General features: G+C 49.6%; 4 protein-coding genes across 4 annotated transcripts; 1 reads left to right on the forward strand and 3 right to left on the reverse strand.

Annotated features, from left to right (window-relative positions):
• Window positions 1–1,234: 1,234 nt before the first annotated feature.
• On the reverse strand, window positions 1,235–5,256 carry tcsC (putative two-component osmosensing histidine kinase (Bos1); the record flags this gene model as incomplete). The annotated part of the gene is made up of 3 exons (XM_073717010.1): window positions 1,235–1,261; window positions 1,314–4,964; window positions 5,026–5,256. 3 exons carry the CDS (start codon window positions 5,254–5,256, stop codon window positions 1,235–1,237), a joined length of 3,909 nt encoding a protein of 1,302 aa, XP_073568297.1.
• A 1,883-nt stretch (window positions 5,257–7,139) lies between these two features.
• On the reverse strand, window positions 7,140–11,313 carry BJY04DRAFT_109770 (putative cation chloride cotransporter). The gene is made up of 4 exons (XM_073708115.1): window positions 10,593–11,313; window positions 9,945–10,536; window positions 9,733–9,898; window positions 7,140–9,686 (listed from the first exon to the last, which is right to left on the reverse strand). The coding sequence occupies exons 1-4, from the start codon at window positions 11,083–11,085 to the stop codon at window positions 7,275–7,277; spliced, it is 3,663 nt and encodes a 1,220-aa protein (XP_073568298.1). The 5' UTR covers window positions 11,086–11,313; the 3' UTR covers window positions 7,140–7,274.
• A 121-nt stretch (window positions 11,314–11,434) lies between these two features.
• BJY04DRAFT_109826 (putative amino acid transporter) lies at window positions 11,435–14,387 on the forward strand. The gene is made up of 2 exons (XM_073708117.1): window positions 11,435–13,783; window positions 13,844–14,387. Exons 1-2 carry the CDS (start codon window positions 11,723–11,725, stop codon window positions 14,009–14,011), a joined length of 2,229 nt encoding a protein of 742 aa, XP_073568299.1. The 5' UTR covers window positions 11,435–11,722; the 3' UTR covers window positions 14,012–14,387.
• Window position 14,388: 1 nt separating this feature from the next.
• Window positions 14,389–15,410, reverse strand: BJY04DRAFT_109823 (pyruvate transporter MPC1). The gene is made up of 4 exons (XM_073708116.1): window positions 15,287–15,410; window positions 15,026–15,098; window positions 14,733–14,891; window positions 14,389–14,631 (listed from the first exon to the last, which is right to left on the reverse strand). Exons 1-4 carry the CDS (start codon window positions 15,357–15,359, stop codon window positions 14,556–14,558), a joined length of 381 nt encoding a protein of 126 aa, XP_073568300.1. The 5' UTR covers window positions 15,360–15,410; the 3' UTR covers window positions 14,389–14,555.
• Between the last annotated feature and the right edge of the window lie 88 nt (window positions 15,411–15,498).

Below are 15,498 nucleotides of genomic sequence, written 5' to 3' on the forward strand. Positions count from 1 at the left end.
ATCTTCGAGCCCATCTTCCTCAGCAACTCCATCTTCTACGGCGACTCGCTCTACCTCGGTGTCTCGCACCTCTTCAGCGAGGCCAACGTTTGGTGCCAGGCGATTCCCATACTGGTACTAAGTTTGAGGCTTGATATAACTTGCGAGGTGGAAATAGTAGGGAAATGATATATTGGAGCAGAAGATACAAAAGCGTACTGAGAATGTCTATCTAACTTTTCATCTTATTTTCTTTGTTGATGTTACTCTGACTGAGGTTTAATACGGAGTCATTATATAATTCTAGGGATGGATAGGCGTATTGGGTAGAGAGGAGGAGTACTTACCTTTCAGTCTGAGTAACGATCCTGATAATGTTAATTCTATATGTTCAGCCAACTATACTCTTATTCGGTCTATTGTCTATCGTTCTGACTAGGACTCTGGACGTATATATTTTACATAGGCAAGAGAGCATGTTAAGGTCAAAACCATACCATCATTTTCAACTCGAAAGGCCCTATAGATCTAATCTACGAGAGACGCAAGAAAAGAAGGCACGACAAGGAAAGGAACACTAGGTAACGGGCAATATTCTCCAAAGACAAAAAAAGAGGGAGACTAGCAGGTAAATAGATGAGATGTAGCTTGACTTCGACATTTGCCTCCCGTTTTACTGGGGCATGATCGCAGGTATATGTATGCTGGTAGAGACCTGAGACATCGATCGAGACGAGTAGAAGATGAAAAGAGGTTTGAGACTTAGAGATAGGGTTTGAGATAGAATGGAAAGTTCAATATGAGGTAGATTCTGCCCCCGCCAGCCCTAGGTTTCATGCGCCCGAAAACACCTTTACACCAGGAAGAGAAACGGGCAACTGCGCTGCACTACACTCCAGGATATTGGTAGTAGTGAGACTGCTGCCGAGATTCACAGGATGATAATATACTATGAGAATAAAATAGATAAAAGTCCCAAGGAGAACCGTCGACAAGGATACCAGCGACAATGATATGCAAGAAAGGGAACAAAGGTTGTGGAAGTAAGAGGTAGAGGTGAGGTGGAGGTGGATAGTTATGTCGGTCGAGCCTTCCCAATTGGGAGAGTACAAAGGTGGGATGACAGTGCCTAATAGAAAGCCGTCTTACATGCGATGAGAGAAAACAGGATTGGGTATATAAGATCTGTGAACGAGAGAACTCGCACAGACTAAGCAGCAGAGCAAAGCGCAAAATGTAGTCTAGCGACCCCGTCTCACGAGCTATTAGCGCGGAGCAACGCCTGCCGCATTAGTTAGTTCAAAGAATCAAGAGTATTTGGGACCAGGGCTTACCCTATCCATAGAGAGCTGATCGCCTCTCTCTACAATTGGATCTGAAAGACCATGGTTTAGAGCGCTCGTTGAGGTAATTGATCGAGCTTCCATACCTGGGCGTTGTTTGCCCTCAGGCCCCGCGTGAACATGGTGGACCTCTCCACTGCTCGAGATGCGGGATTCTTTGCTCTTCTCCAAGAGTGAGCCACCAAGAGTCGCACATTTCAGGATGGTTTGCATCATCTGGTTCTGCTTCAGAGGCTTGGACAGGTATTCATCCATCTGAGCCTGAATACACTTCTCCCGATCACCCAGCATAGCGTGTGCTGTGAGGGCAATGATCGGTGTCCGGCTCAGCCCGCTATCTCTCTCATACTCACGGATCTTGCCCGTGGCTTCGAACCCACCCATGACCGGCATTTGAACGTCCATGAGAATAACATCGTAGCGGCGCTGCTTAACAGCTTCAACGGCTTCAAGACCGTTACCCACAACTGAGACATTATGGTTGTGCTTCTCGAGTATTTTCACAGCTAACTTCTGGTTAACGTCGTTGTCTTCTGCAAGAAGGATGTCGAACGAGCGTGAGTGATCTGTCGTGATTGGTGTGGAGCGTCCTTCAAGCGCCGGAAGCATGCCGTTGCCCAGATCGATCGGCTCGCATGGCGTTGTCATATAAGAACTGATTCCGAGATCCAGGGCCGACTTCAAGCTGACGCAAACCAATGGGCAAACCAAGACGATAGGGACGTATTTGAAGTCATCGTATGTCCGGAGCATTCGAGCCGTGTTCACAGAGTCTACGATGATTACATCGTAAGCATGCCCAGACTCCTTGCCAGAGGGATCCTGAATCTCTGGCGGCGGGACATGGTCCTCATTGCGAACAACCAGCGGTTCCAGGTCCAGTTTCTTCAGCATCTTCAGCACATTCTCTGCCTCTCCGCCATTCTCACCCTTGTCGAGGAATAAAACACGATGATTCTTGTATGGCATGAGTTGGGAGGCGATGACATTCAGAGACTGATCAGCCAGCTTCACAACGCAGGTGAAATGGAAAGTGCTGCCATGGCCGTATTCTGAGGTGACCCAAACGTCACCACCCATAAGGTTCACTAAGCGCTTCGAGATAGAGAGTCCGAGACCGGTACCGCCGAACCTTCGCGTAGTTGATCCATCAGCCTGTTGGAAGGTATCGAAGATCAGATCGAGTTTGTCCTCCTCGATACCAATGCCTGTATCGGACACAGAGAATTCAAAGGCATACTCATCCGCTGCGCATTGCTCACGGTCCGATTTGCAGATGGTCAACTTGACTTCACCATGCTCTGTAAATTTGATGGCATTTCCGACCAAGTTTAGGATAATCTGGCGCAGGCGGAATGGGTCACCAATCACGTAGTCTGGAACGGTGTTGTCGACTTGGTATGTCAGGCTCAGGAACTTCTCATTGGCCTTAACTGCTAATGTCTTCAATGCGTTGAAAACAGTGCCGCGAACTGTGAAAGGAATACTCTCAATCACCATGCGGTTTGCTTCAATCTTCGAAATATCCAGGATGTCATCAATAATCGTTAACAGACTGTTGGCGAGGTTGTGCACCACGTTCAACATCTCTCGAGTATAAGGCTTCAAGTCGTCAGTATCCAGAGTGAGTTGTGTCATACCAATGATGCCGTTCATTGGCGTTCGAATTTCGTGACTCATATTGGCGAGGAATTCAGACTTAGTACGATTCGCCAATTCAGCTGCCTCCCTGGCAGCCGTGTTTCGTTGAATACTATCCCTGAGATTTGACACCATCTTATTGATTTTGCGTTTCAATTCGTCCATTTCACCGGAAGCGTTGACGGTAATAAGTTTCGTGAAATCTCCATCTGTTGCAGCATCTGTGATCTCGCCGAAGGCACGCACCTGAGAGGTGAGATTCTCGGCCATGGTGTTGACATCCTCGGTAATCTCCTTCCAGGTTCCAGCGATACCCTCCACGTTGGCTTGACCACCCATCTTTCCGTCGACACCGACATCGCGAGCGACCTTCTTCAGTTCAGTGGCAAACTTGGCCAGACGGTCCACCATGTGGTTAATTGTGACCTTGAGTGTCAAAATTTCTCCTTGCGCATGGACCTCAATCTTCTTGCTCAGATCACCCTTGGCGATAGCTTGTGTGACATCAGAAATACTTCGGACTTGCGATGTGAGGTTCTGAGCCATGGTATTGACGTTATCGGTGAGATCCTTCCATTTTCCTTCCACGTTGTCTACCTTAGCCTGACCGCCAAGGGTACCATCAGTGCCGACCTCCCTCGCAACCTTGCTCACTTCAAAGGCAAATGTATTAAGTCGATCCACCATGCCGTTGATTGTGCTCTTCAGATCTAGTATCTCACCCTGCACGTTTGCAGTAACCTTCTTGCTCAGATCACCCTTTGCTACAGCAGTGGTAACGTCTGCAATCTCTCTGACTTGGGTAGTCAGATTATTAGCCATGCGGTTGACGTTCTCAGTAAGATCCTTCCACGTGCCCTCCACATCATTCACGGTAGCCTGACCACCAAGCACACCATCTGTACCAACCTCCTTGGCAATTTTTGTCACTTCCTGTGCGAACTGTCGAAGTTGGTCAACCATGGAGTTGATAATGTTCTTGAGTTCTGCAATTTCTCCCTTGCAGTTGGCCTGGACCTTCTGTGTCAGGTCACCCTTGGCGACTGCCTTGGTAACCGTTGCAATATCTCGCACTTGCGTTGTCAAATTGTTTGCCATGGCGTTCACGTTGACAGTAAGTTCGTTCCACATGCCTTGAACTCCTTCAATCTGAGCTTGCCCACCAAGAACACCTTCAGTACCGACATCACGAGCGACACGAGTAACCTCCGTTGCAAATGTTCGAAGTTGGTCCACCATAGTGTTGATCGTTTGTTGGAGCTCGAGAATTTCACCTTGGGCACGGCTTTCAATTTTTTGACTCAAATCACCGTGGGCAACAGCCGTCGTCACTACCGCAATTTCACGCACTTGATCTGTAAGATTCTTCGCCATGATATTGACGTTCTCCGTCAACTCTTTCCAGATACCATGAACACCAGTGATTTGGGCCTGACCACCGAGTATACCTTCCGTTCCGACCTCACGGGCGACTCGAGACACCTCACTACCGAAGACTTGGAGTTGGTCCATCATGGTGTTGATTGTCCGTTTGAAAGTAGCGATTTCTGGGTCCATTTCCAAGGGGTGAATCTGTACCTTCATCGACAGGTCTCCGTTGGCAACCTGGGTAATGATACCGCCAATCTCCCGTAAGGCCTTCTGGAAAGCCTCATTGGCTTGCTGATGCTTGCGTAGCTCGCGCTCCAAGAGAGTGACATCCTCATTTTCGACCTTGGTGAGTGCACGCCGTGTTTGCACTTCTTGCTGTTGTAGCTCTTCACGCACTTGAGATATGACATCCTTCTGATAGCTTATCTCCTCTGCTTGTTTCTGTACGTAGTTTCGTAAATAGCTGATATCTTCCTCGCGTACCGATCGAGTGGTCGCAGCAGCATCCTCATCGTCATCGCTTCCCGCTGCATCACTATCATCGAGAAGCTCGGTTTCCGCATCGTTAGATGGTTTTCTCCGTTTATGAGCGTGAGTCACAGGCGGTGGGTGGTGGGTGTGGTTTTGGTGCTATCATGTGCGAGATATGTTAAAAACTGCTATGAATAAAAAGAGCTTTGGGGTAACTGACAGATTGAACTTCCAACCGATGAATCCGTCGAACTAGTGCCTCTAGTTCATTTTCGAACTCGACTTTTGCTAAGCTAGGCTCTCCAGGTAGCTTAGGCAGCACGTCGGCGCCATTTGTGGAATGTGGGGTGAAGTTGAAATCGAATGAAGGGGAACCGGACAAAGGAGCCGCTACCGCGAGGTTTTGGATGATGGCAGCAGCGGCCTTGAGCGTCTCGTCCGCGCACGCCATTTTGCCCTGATAAAGCACGGTTAGGAAAGGCACATGTCAGGTCGAAACGTTGCAATAAGCCCAGATAATCTCGTGTCGGAGGTTGGCAGCGCGAAAGATGACAAATGATCCGTGTGACAAGCGATAACCAAAGAATCAAAATTCAAGTGGTCGCTCGGAAGCTAGAACAGGGGGGATAGAGTCTAGTATGATAGACCGACCAAGGCGGATGGTGTCGGAGGGGAGAGAGGAACAAGGAAAAAAAGTCGAGTGAATTGCGAAGCTGGGAAGGTTGAAAAAAGCAAAGAGACAGGAAAACCTGGGGGGCAAATGATTGGATATGGAGCGGCGAGGGGAAAGGATGTTGGACTCTTGAACTTGGAGTTGGAAGTTGGGGGAGCAGAAGACGCGAAAGTTTAAAGCGGCGGGGGGGACAGGATGAAAGAGCACTCAAAGAAGCAGCACGGCAAAAAAAAGGAGTTCGTACCTGGCGGGAGTCCGTGTTTCTGACACGAATGATCGAAGGTTATCGGCTAGGACGACATGGGGCGGAATTCGATGTTCAAGGGTGAAGGGATGAGATTTAGTAGTTGATGGATGAAGGTTGAAACAGAGGGATAGTGCAAGAAGATCAGGGGAGATCTTGTTTCGATGGCGGAAGCTCAAGCGAGGGAAAGGGGGTGGAGAGGCTCTCGGAGTCGGTAGCAGACTGCAGACTCTGAACTTTTTGGAGAGGATTATTGATTCAGTTTGTCGGTTTCAGAGTTGAAGGCAGAAGTGGATGCGAAAGAGCAGCCGTTCGAGAGAGAGAGGATTGGGATACGGAGAAATCAAAGAACCAGGAAATTCGAGTCGAATCAGAAGAGCGTGAGTGGAGAGAAGTCAGTCCCCGAGAGGAGAGGAGAGGAGGAGGAGAGGGGTCGCCCGGCGGAAGATGGCTGTGTTCTTACCCAGTCGGGCTGGCTTGCTTTGGACCTGACCCAGATGGTCTGTCTGTCAACGCTCAAGACGAGAGAGAGGAAGGAGATGAGATTCGAATCCACAATCCTCGAGCAGCAGCAGCAGCAGCAGTCCGTGGGTGGAATCGTTGGTGGTGAAGATTCACATCTCCAGCATTCCTGCAGGCGACAACGTGACCAACCCAACTCTCGACTGGTCGAGTTGAGTAGGTAGACTTGCATTGCAGCTGGAGCACAGCACACTACCTGCGAACAAAGTACGGCGCATCTAACTAGTTAGCAGTACCATTCATTTTTGGTTACTTTCGACTCAGAACCATTTCCCATACATTTTCCAATTCTATACAAAAGAAGTGCGTGCCCCTATGCCGAGAGAGCCGTGGTGGCAACCCATGGTTTGCTTCTCAGCGCTAAGAAACGCCGGCTCCTGGTGACAGCCAAAGAGACAACTTCAAGAAAATTAAACAAACCCGCTTGACCGCTGTAAGCCTGTGCGTGTGAATTTCTGTCCCTTTTCTGCTTCAGAGAAGAGCTGATTGGGACGCTGTTGATCACCTCCCCGAGGCCCCGGTCTAGTGGCGATCCTTGAGATGTCCGATGAGCCGGTATTTGCCTATCACACTGCTCTGTCTTCAGGAAGAAGGAGGGGCATGTGAGACCTGAAGGGCAATAAATTCTTGCTAGGGGTGGTGTCCCAAAAGTACGGGTTCACTATTAAACAACCAGGAAAAAGGAACTCCGTACAGCTTAGTTCAGTATTGAGTATGGGGTATGGATCACGGGACTGTTCCTCGAAGCTACGGGTGTACATGAGACAAATCCGTGGCCAATTGCTCAATTCCAATTGTTCTTTGCATTTTTCGCTTATCAAGAATTGGTAACCAGATGGACCCCTATGAAAGAAAATTCGATCTGTTCCTGAGAAAAATAATGATGGTTATCTCCTGTGGATCCGTACGGTGGCGAGTACCTAGGTAGCCATCCCTTCTGACATTATTACTGGTAGACCATTCCACTTCCACGTGTTGAGGTTTGCGTATTTACCATCTCTCTCCATCGTATATACTCTTCATAAAATCGTTAGAGATTAAGCGTCACGGTCATGCTGTTGCTGTGAACCAGCAAGCAGGGTGGCAACCCTTGCCATAGAACACTCAGGTCACTCAGATAAGACTGACTAGCCGCTTCGCTCTGTGAAGTGCCCTCAAGTGGCGACGGCAGCGTTGTGAAAATGACAGCCGTGTCCTCGCTGTGCCTGGCTATCAGCTCGTTTAGTATCAAATGTTGCGCGCGGCTAGGAAGATCATTAAATGACAGCGGGACCGAAGCCTGGCGGGGAAATCCCGAAGCACTTGACCTATCCGAATTGTCCGATGGGGAACGACGTTTGTAGATGGATTCGGTGGTTTTGGACGACCGTGGAGGTGATGAGCTCGCAGCAAACATGATACTCGGCCCAGTGCCTTCATCCGTGTTGACTTGCGCTTCCGGTATTGGCGAGGAGGTGAATCGGTGGCTCGATGCAGGCGAGCGATTTATGCCCGGCCTTGCAGGGCGGGGAGTTCCTGGCTCCTCGGGTTCAACGATAGAGGGGATTTTAGGAGTCGTATTCTCATATGCCGCTTCCAACCTTGTCGGGTGACTCGGACCCGATGTAGGGGATCGATCCTGATCTTGAGTGGTCGCTCGATCCATGCTTGTCAACCATCCTTCCTCATCACTCGAGGATTCCTCAAGGTCACTGTCGTCGCTGCTGTCGCTTGGAGTGCTGTCATCCTCGACAAAGGCGTCCAGCAACCGGTGTGTTTGCATTCCCAAATTAACAGCACCCATGCCCCTGAAGCTGGAAATAGACCGCCGTCGCCTCGAAGACTGCATAAACTTCCTCAGTCCGCCCGCTAGAGGATTACGTGTTGCTTGCCGATGATCTTGGCCTGACGGTCCTCCATTCTTGTTTATCAAATTGAGAGTCAGAGAGTCATCCGAATTCCTCCGACCTCGCTGAATATCCTGCCACCAGTCCTCATCTTTCAATATTGTTAGAACGCTTTCGTAAACGTCTTGAGCTCCTGGCGGAGTCTCTCCATTGACGATGATACGATACGTCTTTAGGTCACCACATGCGAGCCAAAAGACTAAGACCTCCGCTTCGATCCGCAGTTTCTCAAGCAGGGTCTCAACTCTTTTCCTTTCGTCTTCAACATCAACCTCGTACTCGACAAAGACCGCCACTCTCAGCTTGTATATCTTCTTCCAGGAAGGCACAGTGTTCAGAATGCATCCCAGCTGGAGGATAAGAGTATATGTGTCGAAGTTTGTAGTCAAAACGTGCCGTTTCGTTTCTGTATTCGCGTTTAACTCGGCTGACATCTGAATAGGCCAGAGATCAATGTATCTTTTCGATTTCGCACTGTGTTGCCCGGGCAGCTCAAGGTCTTCGAACCCTTTTGCCACGGCAACGTTTATGCGCAATTGAAATAACAGATCTTCTAACACCGTAACATATGTCTGACAGCTGGCCGACATGTTCAACGATTGGGTCTTGGGAGTGTCCGGCAGGACTTGGTGTGAATGGCGTTTGGTATGCTGCAATGTCTCAGCAAGCGACCTACCTTCGCGAAATTGGTCAATTATGACTATGTTTGGCCGCATCCCTCCCAGTCCAGAGTTTAAAACAACGTTCCGAACTCCCCACTCGACGGCAGGAGACACCGCGATATTAACGAAAGCTTTGACCTTTGAGTTTTCAACCAACTTTGTCCATGTAGTTTGTTGACGGCGTGCCTCTGGAACGGCGGATGGGAAATCATCGGTAACAAGAACATGACCGAGCACAAACAGGGCACCTTTCTTGAGTGAATTGCAAAAGGAGACTAATTTGAATTCCTCGTCGAGGTTGTTCACGAATAAAAGGATTTGCGGTCGCCAAAACTTGACGTGCTCTTGCTTTAGTCGGAGCAGGTACTTGCGCACTTGGTGGTAAATCAAGCTCTGGCTGACATCACCCCAGGGCTTTGGAGGAGAGGTGTAATGTATCAGTAGAAACAGGGTAATCAAAATGCCAAAGCAGCCGGTGGCATAAACTCCATCAACGAAAAACATGCTAGCTCCGCAGACCAGTGTGCCGGTTGCAGCTGTTTGCCAGTTGAAATAGTGAAATGAGGGCCGGAAATTAGGGGCAGATCCAATTTTCAGCAAGAAACATGCCAGGTTCGTTACCAGAAAAGTCATCAGATAAGCCATAGTGACAAAAGATGCGATCTGGTTGATGTCGAACAGCATTGTGAGCTGAGCAGCAATGTAAGTGACGATGATCGCGCGGACAGGCTCGTCGTTCTTTTTCGTGCCTCTTCCAAACATACTTAGTCCAGGAAGCAAGCTATCCTTGGCAATGGCTTGAAGAAGTTTAGCAGACCCGATGACTCCCATCAGGGCAGAAAAAAAGCTGGTTGCAAATTCTCCCAGAAGGATGACTACCCCAGAGAGACTTGCCTAGGCGTATGTCAGTGCTGTCAAGAGTTGTTAGTTCGCAACTTACGACTTGAACAATATTGGCATTGTTATAGAGTGATGCTCTTGTCAGGGTAGCTGCCATTGCGAGAATCACAAGTGTATACAAAACGAAGGTCATAGCTAATCCGTAAAGAGTACCTTTCGGAATCGATTTGCTTGGGTTCTTCAGATCGCCGGACATACTCGCGCCGCTACCCTCATAAGCATAATAATCTCCAGGCTAGGAAGATAACTTACGCAAATATGCCTCCAGTTGCAGGAAACAAGATACCGAAAAGGTCTTGGAAGGTTTCTCTTCCAGGGAGCTGACTGCCTGCTGCTCCCTTGGTAAGCCTGGGCTTTAGGTTTTCGAGAAGTGTTTTGAAGCTAAGGCCAGTGAAATGCACCCCTAGACTTGGAGCGCGAAATGGTTCCATAACAAGGGCCGAAAGCGGTATACTTAGGGTTGCGATGAGCAGGGTGACAAGCAATCCATTGCTTGCTCGCGTAAAGAGGGCGCTACCTGCCAGGCAAATACCAGTACAAAGAACGAGGATAATAGTTCCCCAAAGATACTGCCACCAGAATCCTTCCTCGAGGAAGTTGTACCAGGTACCGGATTCAGTTCCAAAGTTTTGCGTGAAACAGTCCACCAAGCCCACGGCATTCATTCCTGTGTTCAACACAGAGCCAAGGTAGAATACTATCCCGATAGATCCGCCGAATTCAGGGCCTAGCGAGCGCGATATCAAGTAGTAAGCCCCGCCTCCCTTGACTGTGCCGTTGGTTGCGATGGCCGATAAAGACATTGTAGTCACAAGGTTGATCGTGTATGAAATCGCCAGCAGTCCTGTATCCTTGAATTTAGCAACGGCTCGAGTGCTGAATGCGCGCCAGCCAACTCACCCAACATTGCCAATAAGCCAGCTTGTCCAAGAATGAACCCGAACCGCAGGAACATGAGGATACTCAGGACATTCAGGCTTGTCGGCACGAAGACTCCGGAGAATGTCCCAAATTTATCTGAACTTTCCAAAGGGCGAGGTTTCTCGCCATTCCGGACACTCGCGTCCCTGAGCGGCCCCGCCGTGAGAGAGGTACCGGGTAAGCCAGCATCATCCTCCGTTTTGTTCCACCAACTCGAGAGATATCCCAGAAAGTTTGAAGGTGTTGAATGACGCCGAGCTGGTAGTGTAGGTGAGTCAAGAGAAATTGATCCGTATGACTGATTTGGCCCCGAAGATCTCCAGTTTAGAAGTCTGGCCGTCTCTTCTGGTGAGGCGTTTGCTGATTCGCTTGGGTCTAATCGGGACTCGTCTTCCTGTGCGGTCCGAGCAGAGAAGTTAGGTCTCCTCCGCGGCAAGGTCTCCGGGGCACCGTCGCCTTGTAAGCTCGTCATTGAAGTCGAAAATTGGTCTAATCGTCATGCGGTGGCCGACTCTCTCAGGCGGTCAGGACGGAGATGCACTTATCGATCTGAGGCATGAATTGAGCAAAGCAGGAGAAGCAGCACCTCAGCGCGCTCGGAACTAGAAGACTGTTAATAATTAATATGCAGCTGGCAACGCTCAATGACAATGACAGCCGTCGTTGAAAGAAGCCGATCTGCAGCTCTTTGAAGTTTGAGCTCGGCGCGTGTTATTGGCGATGACTTCATTTGCCAAGACCAATCTCGGTATCTCGAATGCAAACAGTACAAACCCCACCGCTCAGCCACGGACCATCTGAAGCTCTCCAAAGCGACTGATCGTTAGTCAGGTGTACAATGCTCCAAGCCATTCCTTTCATCCCTGAGGTCACTCTCGCATCTTTATTACTGATACTTTAAAGCTCAAATCTTCAGCCTAGTCATCCCTCAGCCAACACCCAGCGCTTTGCTCTTGCGATCTCCAGACCTCGTCCTACCATTCCCCACAAGAGCCTCAGCTGCTCGGGGTCTCGAAGAGATTCCACCAAACAAGTCGTTCTGTGGTGACTCTTAAACTCTTGTCGGTTGGTTTCAACATCTTCCGGAGCTTGTCTGGGCTTGTCGCAATATGGCGTCGCATAGCAGGTATGATAATGGGGAGGGTTCGTCCTCCCCAAGTCGCCGGTCAACTCCGATAGCAACCTCACCGCGGCGTTCAGAGTCGCCAGCCCCGGAATCCTCCTTAAGACATGCTTCAATCGCCCGACTAGCATCGCCTGTGCGTTCGGCGTCCAACTCCTTCTCCTCGAGACAGACTCCAGTTCCAGTTCCAATTCCCGCAGACGGAGCACAAGACCTCGGCAGAGTTGATAACCTTTCATCTCTACCCGGTCCAGGACAGTCCATGATTGCTTCTGCTCTACAAGATAGCCTCGGGAGATCACCCCCGAGATTTGGAACGTCGCCGAAACGAACTGCGTCGCCTGCTTTCAATTCCAGCGTTCAGGTCAGATCGAACTATGGCTCTTTCGACCAGAAACCATGGAGGGAGGGCTCCGAATATTCTGTGGTCCCATACGAAGACCCGGAAATTGTCAAGAGGCATCTCGTGCAACCCATAGAGAGTCGAGACACTCAATCTTCGGGAGACGGCCCGAGTCAAGCAGACGACGAATTCTCTAGCTTGCAGCTTCAAGGTGGTGATATTACTAGACAGGTTTACAGATGGGCTGAGGAGGCCGAAGAAGGCGGCTCCATGAGGAAACCTCAGCGGAGCAGAAGCTTTCACCTAGATCGACCTACCCCTGAAGACGACACCATGAACATCAACAGTATTCGCATACCCGGTGGATTTCGAAGGGACTACTTGCGCAGGACAGCAGAGAGCCCACATCCTGGAGATCCTGACTCCAGAGCGGCCGGTGCCCCACACCAAATCCCGACAAGTAGTTTCCTTGAATTCTTGACGCTCTATGGCCACTTTGCAGGTGAAGAGCTAGAAGAAGACGATGAAGTACTTGGGCCGGATGAGTACTTCTCTTCCGATGCTTGGGATGAAACTGACGAACGAGAACCTGGTGAAGATTCAGCACTTCTTCGTCCCGGGACACCTGGCAAGCGCAGACGTAAAGCGCGTGGAGGAACCGGAACGAACACTAGGACCGGAGCCGCCCTACTTCTCCTCAAGTCATTCGTGGGTACTGGCGTTCTTTTCCTCCCAAGAGCATTCCTGAACGGAGGTATGCTCTTCAGTAGCCTGGTACTGCTCGCAGTTTCGTTACTCAGCTTCTACTGTTTCATTTTATTGGTGAATACCCGGCTCAAGGTGGAGGGTTCGTTTGGTGATATTGGAGGCGCACTTTACGGAAAGCATATGCGTCGGATTATTCTCGGGTCGATCGTCCTCAGTCAGCTAGGGTTTGTGTCTGCATATATTGTGTTTACCGCGGAAAACCTCCAGGCTTTCGTCCTTGCTGTCAGCAATTGCAAGCAACACTTTGACATCATATACATGGTCTTGGTACAGCTGGCTATCTTTTTGCCCCTCTCTCTGATCCGTGATATCAGTAAGCTTGGGTTTACTGCGCTTATTGCCGACTTTTTCATTTTGTTAGGTCTGATCTATCTCTTCTACTATGACTTTCTCACGATATCGGCGCAGGGCGGTATTGCTGAGGTCGTATCGTTCAACCCCGCCACATGGACACTCTTCATCGGGACTGCTATCTTTACTTACGAGGGCGTTGGCCTTATCATCCCTATTCAAGAGTCGATGAAGCATCCCAAGCAATTTACGGGGGTTCTGGCTGGCGTGATGGTTATCATTACTATCGTCTTCCTTTCAGCTGGCGCCATCAGCTATGCAGCATACGGACCTGCAACGAAGACCGTTATTCTTCTCAACCTTCCGCAGGATGACAAACTCGTTAATGCGGTTCAATTCCTCTATTCTCTTGCCATTCTTCTGAGCACTCCGCTTCAGCTCTTCCCAGCCATCCGCATCCTCGAGAACGAGCTCTTCACGCGCAGTGGTAAATACAACCCTGGCATCAAGTGGAAGAAGAACGGTTTTCGGTTCTTCCTCGTCATGATTTGTGCCCTTATCGCCTGGGGTGGAGCCGAAGACCTCGACAAATTTGTCTCGCTGGTCGGCAGTTTCGCCTGCGTTCCTCTCATCTATGTCTATCCGGTATGTTTCAATTACAACGCAATTCCCATTCTTCATAACATTCAGCTAATGTCGTCTTAGCCCCTCCTCCATTACAAAGCCTGCGCTCGGACCAGGTGGCAGAAACTTTCAGACATCGCACTTGCCTGTTTTGGCGTCGTTAGCTGCATCTACACGACAGCACTAACAATCGACAACTGGGTCAACGGCAGCAACACCAAAGCCCCTGGATACTGTGACTCGAAATAAATTCCCTGTCCAACCCTAACCATTGCACCATCCTTCCTGCTTCACTCTTCTTAGATTGTTCATAGAAGAGCCCTACATGTATAGACGAACGACATGCACTGTTTCATCATTCAGCCTTGTGACTTACACACCCCCGGACAGCCCTTGCTTAGATTAGGCTAAGGAGTTTTCTCTTCCAATGCTTTCTTGGTCATCTGATCGTCATTGTTCGGGTTATGACTGCGGATATGGATCTTTCGGGTATTTAGTCTAGCTCTAAATTGATCTTCATAGCTTGGATACGAGCTTGTTACCAATACCAATTGCGGTAGTAAGAAGTCGTACCTGCAACTAGTTCTAACCTTTCTAACCTAACCCCAAGCAGTATACAAGCCATACAGTTATTCGAGGGGTCAAATCGTCGACCAAAGCACATCATTGAATTCCCTATATAGATACAAAGGGCCCTGATCTAGTACAAATGCATGAGCAGCAAGTAAGCAAACAAGTAAGTAAGTAGGTAGTAGACAACAGTAAAAAACATCTAGCCCGCTCCTTACTCTGCTTACGCGCTCGGCTCAGCAGCAACCTCGCCTGTCTTCGCGCCCTCCGCGGCAAGCTTGGCTTCACGGCCGCCCCAGCTAAAAGAAAAGCAGAGTATTAGCATATGTTTCCTCTGAGCATAAAATAGCACAGTGGCAGAGTGGGTTTCGGGACGGAGCGGGTTTCCGGTGTAACATACTTCCAGTAGTTCAAGTAACGGTATCCCTGTGTACATTGGGCGGAGAAGTTGATAGCATGGCAGGCGAAGAGAAGATAGTTCTTGGGGGAGACGGCGAGGGAGTAGCGCATGAAGGTAGCGGAGTAGATGACCAGGGCACCGGTCATTTGGCCGGAGATGCTATTGTCGGTTCGGGTTAGCTAACTATGGCGGAGGATGACAGGCGAAAGGCAAGAGCATTGACCACAGCGGTCACAAGTATAGCTCATTTGTTCATCGGCAGGTGGATATAAGAAGAGTGTTTAAGGACGTACATTTCGGGGTCCTTCTGGGTGTCCATCACAGCGGCGACCGGAATACCGAAGTTGGAGACAGGGCCCCAGAAATCTAGAGAAAAGAATCTGTTAGTCAACATTCATCAAAGTGTCTACTACATTGCAAGACAGTATCTAGCAACGCTCCGAAGAAGGAGTGTATCGCTGTATCTCAATCCCATATTGTCGATTGTATGCGGCCGCAGCTCTGACGCGGCCGATTTCGGATACCGGCTGCGGAAGGGAAAAGCTAGAACGTACGTGTTGAGCAGACATAGTCCGCGATCTTGTTGGACCGGATCTTTGCATTGAGCGCCTTGATTGCAGCGGCCATCTTGCAGAACGTGGGTGAATGAAAGAAATGTGAACAAGTAGTCGCGCCCGTTTTGGTCATCACCGAAGGTGCGGGCGGAATCGCTGCCGAGCGGAGTTGGTCGGCGTGGTCACGTGAGAAACTACTACTCTAGACCGAC

The sequence above is a fragment of the Aspergillus karnatakaensis genome, assembly GCF_047715665.1.
Source record: "Aspergillus karnatakaensis strain CBS 102800 unplaced genomic scaffold BJY04scaffold_45, whole genome shotgun sequence".
Lineage (NCBI taxonomy): Eukaryota > Fungi > Ascomycota > Eurotiomycetes > Eurotiales > Aspergillaceae > Aspergillus > Aspergillus karnatakaensis.

Excerpts from the sequence above, each read along its gene's own strand:
- BJY04DRAFT_109770 (XM_073708115.1), bottom strand. The coding sequence starts at position 11,085 with ATGACGAGCTTACAAGGCGACGGTGCCCCGGAGACCTTGCCGCGGAGG. Across the intron at positions 10,537-10,592 it reads TGGCTTATTGGCAATGTTGG|GACTGCTGGCGATTTCATAC; the intron begins GTGAGTTGGCTG and ends TCAAGGATACAG. Across the intron at positions 9,899-9,944 it reads GCAACTGGAGGCATATTTGC|CGGCGCGAGTATGTCCGGCG; the intron begins GTAAGTTATCTT and ends TTATGAGGGTAG.
- BJY04DRAFT_109823 (XM_073708116.1), bottom strand. The coding sequence starts at position 15,359 with ATGGCCGCTGCAATCAAGGCGCTCAATGCAAAGATCCGGTCCAACAAG. Across the intron at positions 15,099-15,286 it reads GGACTATGTCTGCTCAACAC|ATTTCTGGGGCCCTGTCTCC; the intron begins GTACGTTCTAGC and ends TCTTTTCTCTAG. Across the intron at positions 14,892-15,025 it reads ACCCAGAAGGACCCCGAAAT|CATCTCCGGCCAAATGACCG; the intron begins GTACGTCCTTAA and ends AACCGACAATAG.
- BJY04DRAFT_109826 (XM_073708117.1), top strand. The coding sequence starts at position 11,723 with ATGGCGTCGCATAGCAGGTATGATAATGGGGAGGGTTCGTCCTCCCCA. Across the intron at positions 13,784-13,843 it reads CTCTCATCTATGTCTATCCG|CCCCTCCTCCATTACAAAGC; the intron begins GTATGTTTCAAT and ends ATGTCGTCTTAG.